The sequence below is a fragment of the Ranitomeya variabilis genome, chromosome 2 (genome assembly GCF_051348905.1).
Source record: "Ranitomeya variabilis isolate aRanVar5 chromosome 2, aRanVar5.hap1, whole genome shotgun sequence".
NCBI classification, from domain to species: Eukaryota; Metazoa; Chordata; class Amphibia; order Anura; family Dendrobatidae; genus Ranitomeya; species Ranitomeya variabilis.
The window spans coordinates 775,726,543-775,739,262 of record NC_135233.1 but is presented as its reverse complement, the minus strand read 5'-3'; the positions used below and the strand labels follow the sequence as shown (position 1 = coordinate 775,739,262).

Genomic DNA, 12,720 nt, shown 5'->3' with positions numbered 1-12,720 from the left:
ACCCCTGAACGCGGCCCCTAAATAAACATTGCGTTAGCGCAATCCGCTAGCGCTAGCGCTAAACGGATTGCCCTAACGCAATGTGAACCTAGCCTAACCCTACCCCTAACCTCACCCCTAACCGTTTAATGAACATTTTCTGACAGTCATAGTGCCACGTATTTCAGTGCCACGTACTATAAATACTATAACTACGTGGTTATACGTGGCACTGAAATATCGTGGCACGTAAATACGTGGCACTTAAATGCATGGCACTGAAATATCGTGGCATTTACGTGAAATACGTGGCACTTAAAATACGTGGCACTTATGTACGTGGCCATATATGTGGGGTTGAAGGCCCAGGCCAGGTTTATATAGATTTGGGGGTGTCTGGCCAATTGGCAACAAAATCCAGCTTCTGAGCATGCTCAGTGTAAAAAAACGTATTGCAGCGCTGCATTGCGTCGTACGACGTGTCCCGACGCATCCGTCGCTCATAGGCTTCTATTGTAGCCAACGACGCATGCCGAAGGATGCATCGCGACACGTTTTTTAGGCGGAGACAAAAAACGTTACAATCAACGTTTTTTGCCGACGACGTGTCGCCAAATTTCGACGCATCCGTCGTACGACGTACACGACGTATGCCAATCCGTCGCAATCCGTCGCCAATACAAGTCTATGGGGAAAAAACGCATCCTGCAAACACTTTTGCAGGATGCGTTTTTTCTGAAAAAAGATGTTTTGAGACGGTTTGCAGTTAACGCTAGTGTGCAAGTAGCCTTATTGACGCCTCTCCATTATTAACCGGGCTTAATGTTACCTTACAATACAAAGGTGACATTAACCCCTTATTACCCCATATCCTTTATGAAGAAGCGGTAAACGCGAAACGGCACTTGTCGGGCGCAGGACGCTGACACAACCACATCTTTATGCTGCATTCCTTTCCAGCCTCTTGACTCAGGTAATCTTTGATCATGTTTCATCAGCTCCATTACATCATGCTTGTCTCCGAATCCTGTATTTCCTATGCATTGCATATTATCCTATACGTTCCTGCCATCTGGTGGTTGTTCATGTAATTACAGTCCACAGGATATTTCTATGCTCTAATATAGATTGTGATTCGTTTCACTTTTTTCACCTTTTTGTGAGCTGTTTTCAGCAATTTTAAATTGCATACCTGTGGTGTTAGGCTAAGGCTGCCATCACACTAGCAGTATTTGGTCAGTATTTTACATCAGTATTTGTAAGCCAAAACCAGGAGTGGGTGATAAATGCAGAAGTGGTGCATATGTTTCTATTATACTTTTCCTCTAATTGTTCCACTCCTGGTTTTGGCTTACAAATACTGATGTAAAATCCTGACCAAATACTGCTAGTGTGATGGCAGCCTAAAACCTGTGGCGTTAGGCTTTTCCTGGTTCTTGTTCTCCGTGGGATAGAGGACTATGAGGTGAAACTTTTGAGACGCTTTGGCGTCCATCACCTTTCTGAGATATACCCTTTCAACCTCCTTCGGGAACACTTTCCGGGAGCAGACATATTATCGAAAAATTACCATCTTCTCGTGTCACATCCTGATTAGTTCTTTGGAGGTCCTACAATTTATTTTTCATCTCCCTATCTTTTTATACTAAATTAGTTGTTTTAAACATTTTTGATAATAAAAAATTGTTTTAGTCTACTGCTACTTGCGTCACTTCATACCTTATTAGGTAAACTTTGGTAATTATGTATATTTGAAGTGCTACCACCATTTATATGTCGGATTATGGGATTAAAAAAAACATGAGATGTATCCTTTTATTTAAAATAGGGGGCTGTTTATTTTCCATTAGGGTATTTTTCAAATGCTGGATACCTTAATTGAAACTGAACAGCTCCCATTATAGTTACGCTTTATTAGTTTCCATAACTTCCCTTGGGTTCTACATTTAAAATACAGGACGTCAGGTATGAATATTGCTATTTTTCCCCCTGTATTGTGCAAATGGTCAGAGAAAAATTATTGATTCTATATCTCAATTGAAATTGCACTGCCTGTTAAGTCACATCCCTAAAGTATACCACTTTTTTTTTTACTTTTGATAACATTTGTTTGTGAAAAAAGGTAACAATTCTAGTGCAAGAGGTCATCAGAGTTTGCTACCTAAGAGTATGTGCACACATTGCAGATTTCCTGTGGATCCGCAGCGTTTTTTTCCGTGCAGAAACACTGCAGATCCGCAAATGATTTACAGTACAATGTAATTCAATGGCAAAAATAAAAGCTGTGCTAATGGTGCGGAAAAATCCACACGGAAAACGCAGCAGATTAAAAAAAGGACCATGTCAATTCTTTTTGCAGATCTGCTGCGTTTCTGCACCCATTTCATAATAGAAATCCGCAGGGGTAAAAAAAAAAAAGAAATCTGCAAAAAAAAAAAAGCACAAAAACCACGCAGATTCTAGCGTTTTCTGCCTAGAAATGCAGAACCTGCACAGAAAATTCCAGTCAAATCTGCAACGTGTGCATGTAACTTAACTCATCAGCGTTGAAGGGGGGTGTGCATTAGGGGTCCTGTTACCTTAGTCTCTGAGCCATTCCTTTGCTTTAGGGTGGGGCCAAGGGTGAAAGGGGGGTTGCCGCTGGCTTCATCTACCTAGGGCGCCAAAATGCTTTGTCCTGGCCCTGGTAGCAGCCAATATCACACAGTACTAAATATAAGAATAGAGGGGGGTTATTTGGCGTGCACTCGGCCTAATGAGACGAGGTGCTGGTGTAAGGGACCAAGAGGTCCTGAATTGGCAATTAATCAAATTCACCGCACTCTCTTTGGATATGTGAAAAAATTGCAACAGTTTATTTAACCTGATGGGAGCGTAACAGAATATTACAGCATATGCGATTAACAACGTTTCGGCTCAACCTGAGCCTTTCTCACGTTATCGCTTATTCCAATAGAAGATAGTGTGTGGGAAGGGATAAGTCCCAGTGGTGCAGCAGATTCTTTCAGTAATACACTGGTAAATAGATGGATATGTAAATAGAGGTTCCCCTTGTGGAGGGTATGGACCTTGAAAATCAAGGAGAGCGGCGCTCCCGCGCTGTGCTCAGTGTCAGCGTATGTCAGGTCACCTGTGGGTGGTGTGAGGGTGCATGGGGGCGGTGTGAGGGTGCACCAAGGTGCATGGGGTGGTGTGAGGGTGCACTGATGAGGTGCATGGGGGTGGTGTGAGGGTGCACTGAGTTGCTATGGGGGGTGTGTGTGCAGTGAGTTTCTTTGTGGGTGGTGTGAGGATGCACTGAGTTGCTTTGAGGGTGCATTGAGGTGCATGGGGGGGTGTGAGGATGCACTGAGTTGCTGTGAGGGTGCACTGAGTTGCTTTGGGGGCCGTGCATGAGTGCGTGCTGAGTTGCTTTGGGGCGGTGTGAGGGTGCACTGATGAGGTGCATGGGGGTGGTGTGAGGGTGCACTGATGAGGTGCATGGGGGTGGTGTGAGGGTGCACTGAGTTGCTATAGGGGCGGTGTGAGTGTGCACTGAGTTGCTTTGCGGGTGGTGTGAGGATGCACTGAGTTGCATGGGGGCGGTTTGAGGGTGCACTGAGTTGCTTTGCGGTTGGTGTGAGGGTGCACTGAGTTGCTTTGCGGGTGGTGCACCCTCACACTGCCCCAAAGCAACTCAATGCACCCTCACACCACCCCCCAAAGCAACTCAGCATGCCCTCATGCACCGCCCCAAAGCACCTCAGTGCACTCAAACCGCCCCCATGCACCTCAGTGCATCCTCACACCACCCACAAAGCAACTCAGTGCACCCTCACACCACCCCCATGCACCTCATACCGCCACAAAGCAACTCAGCACGCACTCATGCACCGCCCCCAAAGCACCTCAGTGTGCCCTCACACCACCTCATTGCATCCCCACATCACCCCGCGCACCTCACACTGACTCCAGTCACCTCAGTGCACCATAACATCGCCTCATACACCTCAGCGCACCCTCACACCGCCCCTTGCACCTCAGTGCACCCTCACATTGCCCCCTTGCACCTCAGTGCACCCTCACACCGCCCCATGCACCTCAGTGCACCCTCACACCACCCGCAAAGCAACTCAGTGCACCCTCACACCAACCGCAAAGCAACTCAGTGCAGCCTCAAACCGCCCCCATGCAACTCAGTGCATCCTCACACCACCCGCAAAGCAACTCAGTGCACACTCACACCGCCCCTATAGCAACTCAGTGCACCCTCACACCACCCCCATGCACCTCATCAGTGCACCCTCACACCGCCCTAAAGCAACTCAGCACGCACTCATGCACGGCCCCCAAAGCAACTCAGTGCACCCTCACAGCAACTCAGTGCATCCTCACACCCCCCCATGCACCTCAATGCACCCTCAAAGCAACTCAGTGCATCCTCACACCCCCCCATGCACCTCAATGCACCCTCAAAGCAACTCAGTGCACCCTCACACCACCCCCATGCACCTCATCAGTGCACCCTCACACCACCCCCATGCACCTTGGTGCACCCTCACACCACCCACAAAGCAACTCAGTGCACCCTCACACCACCCCCATGCACCTCATCAGTGCACCCTCACACCGCCACAAAGTAACTCAGCACGCACTCATGCACCGCCCCCAAAGCACCTCAGTGTGCCCTCACACCACCTCATTGCATCCCCACATCACCCCGTGCACCTCACACTGACCCCAGTCACCTCAGTGCACCATAACATCGCCTCATACACCTCAGCGCACCCTCACACCGCCCCATGCACCTCAGTGCACCCTCACACCACCCCCATGCACCTCAGTGCACCCTCACACCGCCCCCATACACCTCAGCGCACCCTCACACCGCCCCTTGCACCTCAGTGCACCCTCACATTGCCCCCTTGCACCTCAGTGCACCCTCACATTGCCCCCTTGCACCTCAGTGCACCCTCACACCGCCCCCATGCACCTCAGTGCACCCTCACACCGCCCCCATGCACCTCAGTGCTGCCGCAGACACGCATGCCTCGCTCTGCTAATGAGTGTCTACACAGTCGCTGACTGTCTGAAACTAAAAGAGAAGTGAAGAGGCTTCAAAGCGGACGACGATTGGAAGTATAATGGCGGCTTCAGCTGAACCACGTGATCTTACACTGTCACATGACCATCTGACATCAGAAGGCATCTTGCCTTGCTCCGCCGCGCGGCTCTTGCTGTTTCTATGGTGACGGCGGTGTAAACAACGTGCGGCTGTGAGTAGTATACGCCGTGATCCGGGATGAGACCGGACCGTGCCGCCGCCGCCCTGCTCGTCCTGCTCTACTATGTCTCCTACACAAGCCGAGAGTGTGATCAGGAACATTATAAGGGAAATCGCCCAGGAATGTGCAGCAAAGGGGCACACGGTGTCAGAGACCATGGCAGCGTTTGTGGTGAGTGACCTGATTGTGTGAGCTCTACCTGATCTCAGGCAGGCCGAGCATGCTGGGACTTGTAGTTTTGAAGATAGTCATTAGGTATGGGCAAACCCGAACAGAAAAGGTTGGGGATCCGTACCCGACACCAATGTCCATGCACTTACCCCGAACAATGACCTCTCACAGACGTGTGTGTGTTAGGCCGGCCTCACACTGGCGAGTTTTACGGACGTATGAGCGCCGAAACTACGTCCGTAAAATACGCATTACACACGGCCCAATGATTCTCTATGTCCCAGCTCCTATCAGCCGTATATTACACATCCGTATTATACGGCTTTCTACGGCCGTACAAAATCGCAGCATGCTGCTTCTGTCACCGTATTGCACAAAAAAATCGCCAATGTAAGTCTAAGGGTATGTGTCCACGTTCAGGATTGCTTCAGGCTTTGGTCAGGATTTTATGCAGGTAAAATCCTGACCAAAAATGCACCTGAGGTCACTGGCAGGTCACCTGCGGTGTTCCTGCGTGTTTTGCTCATTGTAGCAACATGCTGCGTTCTGAAAAAACGCAATGCATGTGCGTTTTTGCGGGAAAAACACATGCGTTTTTTTAATGCACAGTGGAGACGGGATTTCATTAAATCCCCTCACTATGCTGTAACATCTGGACGCTGCGTTTTTGACGCTGCGGCTCAGCGCTGCGTCAAAAACACAGCGTTTCCTGAATGTGGACACATACCCTAAGGGGGCGAGAAAAATACGGATTACACACGGACCAGCAGTGTGACCTGCGAGAAATACGCAGCGGTGTTCTATAGAAAAGCCGGTAATTCAATTGCCGGCTTTTCATTTCTCCTTCCCAAACCCGACAGGATATGAGACATGGTTACATACAGTAAACCATCTCATATCCCCTTTTTTTTTGCATATTCCACACTACTAATGTTATTAGTGTGTATGTGCAAAATTTGTGCGCTGTAGCTGCTAAAATAAAGGGTTAAATGGCGGAAAAAATTGGCGTGGGCTCCCGTGCAATTTTCTCTGCCAGAGTGGTAAAGCCAGTGACTGGGCAGATATTAATAGCCAGGAGAGGGTCCATGGTTATTGGCCCCCCCTGGCTACAAACATCTGCCCCCAGCCACCCCAGAAAAGGCACATCTGGAAGATGCGCCTATTCTGGCACTTGGCCACTCTCTTCCCACTCCCGTGTAGCAGTGGGATATGGGGTAATGAAGGGTTAATGTCACCTTGCTATTGTAAGGTGACATTAAGCCAGGTTAATAATGGAGAGGCGTCAATTATGACACCTATCCATTATTATTCCAATAGTATGAAATGGTTAATAAAACACACACACATTATTACAAAGTCCTTTAATGAAATAAAGACACAGGTTGTTGTAATATTTTATTCTCTTAATCCAGCTGAAGACCCTCGTTCTGTAACAAAGTAAAAATAACAAATCAACAATATCTCATACCTTCCGATGATCAGTTACATCCCACGAAGTAAATCCATCTGAAGGGGTTAAATCATTTTACAGCCAGGAGCTGTGCTAAAGCACTCGCTCCTGCCTGTAAAACCCCGGGTACTGAATGGAAAGCAGGGTGACCTGTAGTTACCTTGAGTTGCGGTGAGGCGCCCTCTGCTGGATGTCCTCATGAACTGGAGCCTTGGAAAAGTTCCCACGCTCGAGTTCATATGAGGACATCCAGCAGAGGGCGCATCACCGCGACTCAAGGTAACTACAGATCAAACTGCTTTGCATTCAGTACCCGGGGTTTTACAGGCAGGAGCCACTGCTTTAGCAGAGCTCCTGGCTGTAAAATGATTTAACCCCTTCAGATGGATTTACATCGGGGGACATAACGACGGAAGGTATTTAATATTGTTGTTTTTTTTTTTAACTTTGTTTCAGGACGATGGTCTTCAGGTGGATTAAGAGTCTAATAAAATATTACAACAACCTGTGTCTTTATTTCATTAAAATACTTTGTAATAATGTGTGTGTGTTTTATTAACCATTTCGTACTATTGGATTAATAATGGATAGGTGACATAATTGATGCCTCTCCATTATTAATCTGGCTTAATGTCACCTTACAGTAGCAAGGTGACATTAACCCTTCATTACCCCATATTCCACCGCTACACGGGAGTGGGAAGAGAGTGGCCAAGTGCCAGAATAGGCGCATCTTCCATCTTCTGAGGTGACTGGGGGCAGATGTTTGTAGCCAGGGGGGGCCAATAACCATGGTCTCTCTCTAGGCTATTAATATCTGCCCTCAGTCACTGGCTTTACCACTCTGGCGGAGAAAATTGCGCGGGAGCCCACGCCAATTTTTTCAGCCATTTAACCCTTTATTTTACAAGCTACAGTGCCCAAATTTTGCACATACACACTACTAAGTAGTAGTAGTGGTAGTAGTAGTAGTAGTGTGGAATATGCAAAAAAAAAAAAGGGATATGAGATGGTTTACTCTATGTAAACCATGTCTCATATCATGTCGGGTTTGGGAAGGAGAAATGAAAAGCCGGCAATTGAATTACCTGCTTTTCACAGATATCGCGCTGAATTAAATATAAATACAGATTATATATATATATATATATATATATATATATATATATATATATATATATATATATATACTAGATGGCAGCCCGATTCTAAAGAATCAGGAGTCTAGAATCCATATATACTTTATTTATTCAAATGTAAGAATAATTTGGTGGGCGGGGACCCTCGGCCTCCGATTTGGTTGGCGGGGCCCCACGGCCTCCGATTTGGTGGGCGGGGTCCCTCTGCCTCCGCTTTGGTGGGCGGGGCTCCTCGGCCTCCGATTTGGTTGGTGGGGCCCCTCGGCCTCCGATTTGGTAGGCGGGGCCCCTTATCCTCCGATTTGGTGGGCGGGGACCCTCGGCCTCCGATTTGGTGGGCGGGGCCCCTCAGCCTCCGATTTGGTGGGCGGGGCCCCTCGGCCTCCGATTTGGTGGGCGGGGCCCCTCGGCCTCCGATTTGGTTGGCGGGGCCCCTCGGCCTCCGATTTGGTGGGCGGGGACCCTCGGCCTCCGATTTGGTGGGCAGGGACCCTCGGCCTCCGATTTGGTTGGTGGGGCCCCTCGGCCTCCGATTTGGTAGGCGGGGCCCCTCGGTGTCCGATTTGGTGGGCGGGGACCCTCGGCCTCCGATTTGGTGGGCGGGGACCCTCGGCCTACGATTTGGTGGGCGGGGACCCTCGGCCTCCGATTTGGTGGGCGGGGACCCTCGGCCTCCGATTTGGTGGGCGGGGACCCTCGGCCTCCGATTTGGTGGGCGGGGCCCCTCGGCCTCCGATGTGGTGGGCGGGGCCCCTCGGCCTCCGATGTGGTGGGCGGGGCCCCTCGGCCTCCGATTTGGTGGGCGGGGCCGGGCCCCTCGGCCTCCGATGTGGTGGTCGGGGCCCCTCGGCCTCCGCTTTGGTGGGCAGGGCTCCTCGGCCTCCGATTTGGTTGGCGGGGCCCCTCGGCCTCCGATTTGGTTGGCGGGGCCCCTCGGCCTCCGATTTGGTGTGTGCTCTGCCTGGGGCCCCATATGCTGCCTGGGGCCCCTGTGCTCTGCCTGGGGCCCCTGTGCTCTGCCTGGGGCCCCATATGCTGCCTGGGGCCCCTGTGCTCTGCCTGGGGCCCCATATGCTGCCTGGGGCCCCTGTGCTCTGCCTGGTGCCCCATAGGCTGCCTGGGGCCCCTGTGCTCTGCCTGGGACCACTGTGCTCTGCCTGGGGCCCCATATGCTGCCTGGGGCCCCTGTGCTCTGCCTGGGGCCACTGTGCTCTGCTTGGGGCCCCATATGCTGCCTGGGGCCCCTGTGCTCTGCCTGGGTGTAGGACACTGGTGACGTCACTTATCTTCGGACATTAGCTCCGGACATTAGCTCCGGACATTATCTCCGGACATTAGCTCCGGACAAAGCCACGGAAGTTGGCACAAATTGCAGGAAGTAGTATTCTAGGCAATTATATATTAGATGTGTCTCAATGACATATACAGGTGGTGTTCAAAAGTCCTGCATAGGATAAACTGATTTTTCAAGTTTTAAACGTTTTCTGTCGAATATCTTCGATGCTAATATGACATATTATATATGGTTTTGTTCAGAGTACAATTTTGCATTCTCTCCCTTGGCCCCCAGATCGCAAGGAAGGTCGGCTGTAATCAGAGTACAGTCGTAAGAATTTAGCAGAAACATAAGCAGCTTGGAATTACCCAGGACAGGCCCAGATCTGGTCGGCCCAGAAAGTCAACTAAAAGGGAGGATAGAGTACTGATAAGAACATCCCTTGCCAATCGAAAGCTCACCTCTCCTCAGCTTCTGCGAGAATGGCAAGAAAAGTGCAATATTGAGGAAGCAGCATCAACTGTTAGGAAGAGATGATTGGAAGCAGGATTGAGACTGTGCAAGGCCCGAAAGAAGCCATTGATGACAGCCATACAAAGACAAAGGCGAAAACTGTGGGCATTGAAATATTTAAAATGGAGGAAGGAGGAGTGGGAAAAAGTGCTATTTAGTGATGAAAGCACTTTTTGCATTTTAGGAAATGATGGCAAGTCTTATGTGTGATGGTTCCCACATGAAGAGTACAAGCCAGAGTGTTTGAGCTTCTCTGTGAAACATCCAATGAAAGTAATGGTCTGGGGCTGTATGGCAGCCAATGGTGTTGGAAGGCTTCATATTGTGGAGGGTATGGTTAATGCAAAAAAATACATAGACATCCTTAATAAGAAAATGCTGCCTTCTGCTCAACACCTCTTTTCAGGGGATTACATCTTCCAGGATGATAATGCTCCTTGTCACAGAGCTAAGACAGTAACGGAAAGGAAAAAAAAGAACAAGGTGGCTACTATTGACTGGCCAGCTCAGTCCCCGGACCTCAATCCAATTGAAAATTTGTGGCACAAGGTATCATTAGAGATATCTAGAAAACAGCCAAGGACCAAGAGTGAGTTGATTGAGGCTCTGATACAGGCCTGGAACCACATCATCACTCGTGAACATCTGCAGAAGCTTGTTCACTCAATGCCACAGAGATGCAAGCTGGTGCTCAAGAGCAAAGGCAGGCCAATAAAGTATTAGAAGCTAAAGATGCACTAAAAAAGCCCTTTTCAGGACTCTGAATTAAATAAAAAATAATACATCTTAAAAAGTTAAATTTGTCTGTGTGAACTTGCATTGGAAGTTAATGAACTTAGAAACCTGTTCACCATTCTACACACTGTACTGGTGAAGGTATGGTTATGCTGTAAAAAAAATTATCAAAAATGCGCATACCATAACAATTTATACACTTGGGACATTCAAAAATGAGTATGGCATACAATGAGGGATTACAAAAACATATATGTTCCACCAGTTTCACTGTAGAGATGCAGAGGTATGAAACATATAGTTTTCTTCACGCCTATGCAGGACTTTTGAACACCATTGTGTATATACAGGGTGGAGCGCGGTAATTTGCTTTTTTGCACTGCATGCTGTGGCGGCACTGTCGGTCGAAGAGAGGGGAGAGTGGGTGTGGCTTACAGTGGCTGATGGGAGATTTGTATTCCTCCGCCTTTCAGTTGCCATCATGCAGTGGACACGTGAGGAGAGGTCATTTTGTGTTGAAGCGTATTTTTCAAATGCCCACTCGATGATTGCAGTGCAGCGTGCTTTTCGTTTACAATTCGCTGTTCCTCCACGCGGACGTGTTCCTGGACGGCAATCAATTGTAAATTGGGTGAATGCATTCAGAACAGCAGGGAATGTGTCATGTGTACGAAGGGGACCTGAGAGAAGGATTACAACACCACAAAACATCGAGAGAGTTAGAGCAGCAGTACTGCAATCTCCGAAACGCTCTGCTCGGAAGCAATCATTTGCTCTTGGCATTTCAAGACGTTCTCTCCACCGGATTCTTCATGATGAACTGAATTTTCACCCGTATAAAATGTGCGTGGTCCAACAATTGTCAGCACGGGACTATTTGACACGGCGGACCTCTTGTGAAGACATGTTAGCAACGATACCCCGTGACGCAATTGTGTTTTTTTCTGATGAGGCACATTTTCACCTCAGTGGGTGTGTAAACAAACAAAATATGCGTTACTGGAGTGAAACAAACCCCAGAGAAGTTCACGAGAGACCTCTGCATTCGGACCGCGTCACTGTGTGGTGCGCCATATCACGAGTAGGCATCATTGGTCTTTACTTTTTTCAGGATAACGGTCGTGCCATAACTGTGAACTCCGAACGGTACTTGTCTATGATACAGGATTATTTTCAGCCGGCTCTTGAGGCAATGGAACTAGAGGATACATGGTTCCAACAGGATGGTGCCACTGCACACACAGCGAGGGTTACCATGAATTGTTTGAGGCAAATGTTTCCTGGACGGCTTATCTCTTTGAGGGGAGATGTGAACTGGCCAGCACGCTCACCAGATTTAGCCCCATGCGATTTTTTCCTTTGGGGTTACCTGAAGTCTAAGGTGTATATCAACCGTCCCAACACCTTGGAAGACCTAAGGAACAATATTGAAGCTGAAATTGGCAGAATACCAGTGGACATGCTTGTTAGAGTTCATGAAAACTTCAGAAAACGTATGCAGCAGTGTGTGGATAGCGAAGGTCGACATTTGCCAGATACACTATTTAAAACCATGTAATTTAAAAATTCCATTACTGTTCAGTATAATTAAAATATAAAATAAATTTTTCTAATGATCATAATTTTTTTATTTCATTCCCAAATCAGCAAATTACCGCGCTCCACCCTGTGTGTGTATATATATATATATATATATATATATATATATATATATATATATATATATATATGTTTTAACGAACATTTGAGCACATAAATCCATTAGATGTCGGTTTTGCAAGCCTGCGAGAAAATATCGCAGTATGGATGCCATACGGATTACATACGGAGGATGCCATGCGCAAAATACGCTGACACACCCTGCCTACAGATGACATACGGATCACTATTTTGGGGACTTTTCTGTGTATTACGGCCATAAAAAACGGACCGTATTTGCATACGCTGAGTGTGAGGCCGGCCTTACTGTTCAGCTTCGGCAGCCCGAACAAAGCTTGTTGAAAGACTGCAGCGCAGCCAATCAACAAGCTGTAGGCTACTTTCACACTAGCGTCGTACGACGCACGTTGCTATGCGCCGTTATGTAGAAAAACCGCATCCTGTAAAGTTGCGCGCAGGATGCGTTTTTTCTCCATAGACTTATACATAGCGACGCATTGCTACGGATTGCCACACGTTGCATCAGTCATGCGA

The 12,720-nt window shown here is 48.2% G+C and overlaps 1 protein-coding gene across 1 annotated transcript in view; it reads left to right on the top strand.

Annotated features, from left to right (window-relative positions):
• The first annotated feature begins 5,094 nt into the window (after window positions 1-5,094).
• Window positions 5,095-12,720, top strand: part of CFAP206 (cilia and flagella associated protein 206) — a 40,756-nt gene continuing 33,130 nt past the window's right edge. The window contains exon 1 of the mRNA XM_077289754.1: window positions 5,095-5,414. Within this exon, the coding sequence (XP_077145869.1) occupies window positions 5,307-5,414 (108 nt within the window). The 5' untranslated portion in view covers window positions 5,095-5,306. The remainder of the gene's footprint in view (window positions 5,415-12,720) is intronic.